The 6000-nt window shown below is 52.8% G+C and overlaps 5 protein-coding genes; 2 read left to right on the top strand and 3 right to left on the bottom strand.

Annotated features, from left to right (window-relative positions):
• Nucleotides 1–568: 568 nt before the first annotated feature.
• On the bottom strand, nt 569–1138 carry CHC_T00009354001 (exosome component 1 Csl1). Its single transcript, XM_005714565.1, has one exon. It carries the CDS (start codon nt 1136–1138, stop codon nt 569–571), a length of 570 nt encoding a protein of 189 aa, XP_005714622.1.
• A 181-nt stretch (nt 1139–1319) lies between these two features.
• CHC_T00003712001 (hypothetical protein) lies at nt 1320–1535 on the bottom strand. Its single transcript, XM_005714564.1, has one exon. It carries the CDS (start codon nt 1533–1535, stop codon nt 1320–1322), a length of 216 nt encoding a protein of 71 aa, XP_005714621.1.
• Nucleotides 1536–1595: 60 nt separating this feature from the next.
• On the top strand, nt 1596–2681 carry CHC_T00003711001 (hypothetical protein). The gene has a single exon (XM_005714563.1). The coding sequence runs from the start codon at nt 1596–1598 to the stop codon at nt 2679–2681; it is 1086 nt and encodes a 361-aa protein (XP_005714620.1).
• Nucleotides 2682–2720: 39 nt separating this feature from the next.
• On the bottom strand, nt 2721–3929 carry CHC_T00003710001 (hypothetical protein). Its single transcript, XM_005714562.1, has one exon. The coding sequence runs from the start codon at nt 3927–3929 to the stop codon at nt 2721–2723; it is 1209 nt and encodes a 402-aa protein (XP_005714619.1).
• Nucleotides 3930–4468: 539 nt separating this feature from the next.
• On the top strand, nt 4469–5993 carry CHC_T00003709001 (hypothetical protein). XM_005714561.1 is given in 3 exon segments: nt 4469–4934; nt 5067–5677; nt 5678–5993. 2 exon segments carry the CDS (start codon nt 4469–4471, stop codon nt 5675–5677), a joined length of 1077 nt encoding a protein of 358 aa, XP_005714618.1. The 3' UTR covers nt 5678–5993.
• The last annotated feature ends 7 nt before the right edge of the window (nt 5994–6000 follow it).

Below are 6000 nucleotides of genomic sequence, written 5' to 3'. Positions count from 1 at the left end.
CCCAGAAGTCCGATAAAGACAAAAGCAGTACAGATCCTGAACAGACAGATCTGAATCCTTCGGTTCCTGTAGACGCAATGGCCTTCGATATTTCCGCAATGGCCGTATCTCAGGAACCAGGACAAAATGGAATAACCCCAGAACAAATTGCTGCAGCTGCTTCAACGAGACAGGAGGCCACAATTATTGATTATTCGGCGGCGGTGGCCTCGGAGGGTGAACAGAAGGCTACGAATCGAGGTTAGAACTCACCAAACTGAATGACCCTGGTATTGGAATATATGACCCTGGTACTGGAATCGTATATCTGACGAAGCTGAGTTCGCAACTGTTTGAATGCTTAACCATTCGATAACCATCTCTGAGCAGCTACGTTGAAAACAGAAACTGTTTCTCCAGAAAATAGAAGCATGTACTCACCACGTCTTTCGGTTGATGCGTGAAGTGCAGGGCGAAACTGCACGATTTGTGATGATCGTAATGTTACGCATGGCGCTTCTCAATACTTTTGTCTTCTGGGTGAAGGAAACGATGTTGTTGCCTGATAAACCCATCCACCTCATTCCAGTTATTGCTTCGCAACCTTTCTGAATTCTCGGGCTTTTGAGACTGGACACTGCATTTCTTGCCAGTTCACAGGGATCATTGCCACTCCCGCTCTACTCTTGGCGTATATTACTCCAAGTTCGTTTTTTGCCGTGCTGAGGAAATATGCGTGTCGGTCACCAAGACTGATGACTTCAGCACGAACCACATCGCTAGGGGCGAAGCATTTGTAAATTTCAACTTTGTCTATTTCAGTTTGCCGTACATCTTGTTGCCGGATGGTCCCTTTGAACAACTCGCGAAGCGGCCGTCCGTCGATGACGAGGATCTCAACGCTTGCAGCACGCGGTGTCACCTTTGTTATCTTCGCAGTGACGACTGAGCCGATATCTGGAAGTGGAGGAGCCCCTCCGGCGTATTTTGATGAAGACACTCGAAGGAGTGGCATCGTCTCTCCATTTGTAGGCTTTTCGGTAATTAGTGTCCCTACAAGACTCGCGATCAAAATGTCATTGTGAACATATACTCCATGACCGGGGCGATAGCTTCTTACTTCTCCAACCTTATCGCCGGGGGCGACAAACTTTTCCATGGCTGTTGCTCCTTGCTCTCAACGATTGCTCTCGGCCGTCAATCAGCCTCAGAAGCTCAACACGACGCCTACTTGTACGGTAGTGTGAGTTTAATTTATTTCGTCGTTGGATAAATTTGGAATTTTCATAAAATCATCTCGGAATTCCTTTCCTCCGTTGACAACGAGAGGTACGATTATCTCAAGGTGGCAGCTGATGAGAACGTTTAACATGAGCAAAACTTGGCTTGGGGCTTGGTACCGTGGTTAGCAGACCAATTTTGGCAGATTGTTTGCTTTTATGTGAGTACTGCGACAATCTGCTGGTGACGCGTAGCCGGAATTCAAACATTGAGACCCGTGGATTCTGAATTGAAAGAATACCGTACCGTACATAGCGCAGGCAGCCTGGAGACATCAAGTCGGTAGTGCAGCACTTTCTATTCAGAGCAAGCTATCAGTCTGCACTGGCTGTAAGATGCTCATATCATTATTCTCTCAACATAGATGCGGGAGATTCGCATGGGCGGTGTATCCGCAATTTCTCAAAGGGATGCCTTCGAGATCATGTCGAGGGCAAGTGTCAAGCACCCGAAATCCGATAGTGATACAAGCCAATCAATCAAAGCGAACGCGATGTGCAATGACTGCGACAGCAGAACTGAGTGCGGATGAATTGGCCATTGTAGAGGCGACTGCTCGAGTGGGTCACTACGTTGCAACTGGAAAACTGTCAGAAGTCGGCGTTTTCGAATTGGCGGCGTTCTGCAGCGTAAAAGGATTATCTCTGCCTGCAAATATATGGGATCGGTCGGGCTTAGAGGCAGCGGTACTAGAGTACGCTCGGCAAGAACGTCTCGTTCGGATACGGAAGGGAGGTGAGTGGGAAGCAATGCCTAACGCTCGGAAAATTCGTCTTCTGCATGATATCTGCAACGCGGAAGGCGACGTAACGTACATCGACCCGGAGACTGGATACACAGTGTTCACTTTCTTCGCACATTTAAAGCGAGGGGATTGTTGCGGAGTCAAACCGCGGGAAGAAATTGGTGAAGACGGCAAATCCTACGAACGTACCCATCGATGCAGGCACTGCCCTTACACGGATCCAGGAGAAATCAAGAGCTCAAAGATGGAAGCGTTGAGGGATCGCTCAAAAGTAATCGAGGCTGCTAGAGAGAGGGCTCAAGAGTTATATTCGGAAAGTGGTGAAGTGAAGGGGCCCACATCATTCGGAAGATTGAAAGAATCCAACGGGGTTGGGGTTACGAAGGAACGGGATGATACAGAGGTAGGCTCATCTCTGTCTCATCAAGGGACACATGAGGCTGCTTCAATGCGAAAATTCGCAAAGGCCGTTCGGATCGATAAGCCCATCAAAGAAGCAGTGCAATGTGAGGATTGCGCAGACGAGAAAATCCTCACTTGTACTCGATGCAATGGGTTCACGTTTCTGTGCTCACCCGAGCTCATGAAGTGTCCGCAATGTCAAGCCAAAGGGTACCATCCGTGTATGAGCTGCACGCCGTTCCGTCCGCCTTCGAAGTCCTCCTTCAATTCATAGTATGATACAGAGCCGTAGCCTTCTCTCTTTTTACTACTTCTAATGTACATCGCCTATTCCAATATGAGCGTCCCGCTCATACCGCTCTAACTTCCGATACAAGAATTCTGTTGTCACTCGCAGAGAGTTGCGTTCCTGGATCAATCTCGACTCAGCCCTATTTGGTTCGCGAAGCTTGCCAGCATGCTTAGCTCTTAATGACGCGCACTCCATATCTCGAGCGGCAAGCGCTGCGGTGAGTCGTTCGACCTTAGTTTGCAACTCTTCTACCCTACCGCGCCATCTCTCACAGTCTTCGCACTTCAAAGGTGTTTCACTATCTGCGGACCGCAGTGTTACGATGTCCGAAGGTAGTGGGTACTCTTCGAACGGCGCAAATGGACCTTGTCGCGAATGTTCTCTCGCTGGTGTACGCCTCGCCGAGACCGAGTCCTCCAGATTTTCTGAAGGGAGTGATGTGAATGAATGCTCTGGAGAAAGTTGCAACATTGACATAGTTGGAATTGCTTCGTTGGATGACCCAGCACGTGCTTGACCCTCGACTTTAGCCGGGTCCTGTTGCAAAGGTGTTTCGGTAGCAGTTGCATTTCCTTGCGTGGATATGACAGAAGATTCATTGATCTCCTTTTCGTCAGAGCCAACGGGCTGCTCCTCCGGAATGGCTCGCGAGCTGACGAAATCATCACTCGCGTCACTTCCATGGTCAACAGCAGGGGTTTCCGGTAGCGCAGGATCATCAATAGCGACTTCAACCATGTCCAATTCTGAGTTATCCCGAGGGTCATCCGCGACCTCCTCCGCCGTATGAAAGGAGTCTGCGTCACTTTCACTGCTCTTGAACGACATGGCCGACATGTTTGGGTTACTTTCTCTTTGCGCGGTTCGCTCTGGGTTGGGGTCTATAACGACAGCGCGACGCACCGAGTTGCGCTTCGGCGAGGGAGATTTGACCGAACTAGTCAAGATAGATCGCGGTATTGGGGACGGGGGCGACGCGACTGCGTTGCCGTTCAACTCCGAATCATGCAAAATATTCGATATGTCCGGGCGCACATCGATGCCAGACTCGATTTCAACGGCCGGTGGAGCGGAGTCAGGCGCGGGGCGGGCAGGCTGAAGTGGAACGTCGTCGGCGGGGGGCAGGGTGTCCAGGCCGCGGGTGTCGTCTGGGGGCAGTTTGTGCTCGGCTTCTCCGGGTGCCACGCGTGCGGTCTGTTCGCTTTCGGCTGGCGGTGCGCTGCGGCGCATGGGGTCTTTCGAAGCTGCGAGCCGGGCGTCTCGCTCTTCGATGAAGCGGCGCTGTCTCATCGCCATACGCTCGAAAACCGCGCGGCGGGTGTTCGCGCTGGCTTCCTGCAGCGCCTCAGGGGCCCATGGGGGCATGGAACCGCACGCGGCGCACATGCCGCACCGCCTCGCTCGTCCGGTGCTCCCGGGGGCAGAGACGGAAGTGGACATGTTGCGAGGGAGGGGGGAGGGATTGACGGGGCGAGGAGGTGAGGATGCAGAGGGGGGGGGGGGGGAAGCGGGGGAATAGGAGATTTTAGGGGTCCATTTGTGTGGGGCTTTTTTCGGTAGACGCCAATACGGCACCAGTGCATTGCATACGTGTACTGAAGGGCGGTGCCATCATACAGTCCGCTCCTTTACTGTGCTTGACACGTTCGGCACAACGAAAATTTTGAACGGGAGTGTTTCGCTGCTGCACCACAGAAAGAGCTCGACGTCTACAGATCGGCTGCATCCGCCCTGTGTCTTTCGCCCACAGCTTTCAGGGCTGCGATGAGATGGCCGAGAAACGGCCAAGGAAGAGGCGCAAGACGGCCTTGCCGCGCGCGCAAGAGGCCCCGCGGTACGAGTTCGGCGCGCTCGTGCGCAACAACGAGGGCCTGCGTGAGTATGCCACCGAGTCAGCCGGCGGGCAAGTCGGGCTGGACCTATCGTCGCGCGCGGCCACGCTGGCGCTCACACGCGCCATCCTCCGCGACCACTTCAACCTCACCCTCGCCTTGCCGGAAGGCCAGCTCGTCCCGACTGTGCCCAACCGCGTGCAGTACCTCACCTGGGCGGCGGAGCTGCTCTCCGGCGACGCACCGCAGCGCCGCTGCGTCGTTGTCGACGTCGGCACCGGGCCGTCCTGCATATACGCTATGCTTGGCGCTCGCTTATTCCCGAATTGGGAGTTCGTGGCGACTGACACGGATGAGGTTGCGATAGAAACAGCTCGCCGGAATGCTGAGGAGAACAAATTGGGTAAGGTCAAGGTTTTTTCAACTGCGCGGGATGACAAGTTGTTGCCCTCACAAGTCGTCTCTCTGAAACCATCCCTGATTGTCTGTAATCCACCCTTCCATGCCGAGCTTCCGGAGACCGCCTCCCCAGCAGGGTCACGTAGTCAACTTGTCACTACCGGTGGCGAGTTTGCTTTTCTATGCCGTTTGGCAAACGAATCTATACATGCACCGAGCGTAGAATGGTTCACAAGTCTCGTGGGCCGCAAGGTGGACCTACCCAAAATTGTTGCCTTCCTTCGCTCCTCTCGAATCCGAGCCCCATACGTAAAAACCGTTGAGCTCTCGCAAGGCGGGAGGACAACGCGATGGGCTGTCGCCTGGTCGTTTGGTCAGGAAAGATCTGTTATCAGATTTGTAGATGAGCAAAGCTCCAAATGGCGATGCGTCTTCTCAGTGCAGCCAGGACGGAGATACGCGAATCAGCTCTGTGTTAACGACGTCGAGGGGGTATTTGAAGCGGTTTTCGTCGAGCTTCAGTGGGCTAAACGAAAACAGGCAGACGTGCAATTCCACGGACCCCAGGATTGCGTGTTTGCCGATACATCTCTTCAGTTAAAAGTATCGAAAACCGACGTATCGAACTGCTTCTTGATGTACATCAAGGTCGCCGATCGGGGAAGCGCCGGGGTGGGTGATTTTAAAACCCTTTGCGGTGCTCTTCAGGACATGGCGTCGCATATTCTTAACGATGCTTTGGGATGATATGCGTACAAGTACTCGTTTTGATATTGGCGAATAATTAAAGTGCCATCTCACAGCAATTCCTTGATAATGATTGCGAGAATGGCCATCACAAAGGCGGCGATGACGGCGCCTTGTGCAAGAGTCATCGACGGAGATGCCGATGCGTTTGGGTCCTGACTTTGAGACAGCTCAAGCGCAGAGGGCTTGCCAGAGTTACTTTGCCTTTGCAAAGCGTCGAAGCTGGGGAATTGTTCTACTTGTTGCACTTGATTAGCGTCAATCTCGTCATCATTCCACGAAAGGACCTCCACAAATCGAATCAAAACATCTTCATCCAAAGA

This window comes from Chondrus crispus, genomic scaffold (assembly GCF_000350225.1).
Source record: "Chondrus crispus Stackhouse genomic scaffold, scaffold_2, whole genome shotgun sequence".
In the NCBI taxonomy this organism is placed as follows: Eukaryota; Rhodophyta; class Florideophyceae; order Gigartinales; family Gigartinaceae; genus Chondrus; species Chondrus crispus.
The sequence above is the reverse complement of the archived record's forward strand: the minus strand, read 5'-3'. Positions and strand labels throughout refer to the sequence as shown.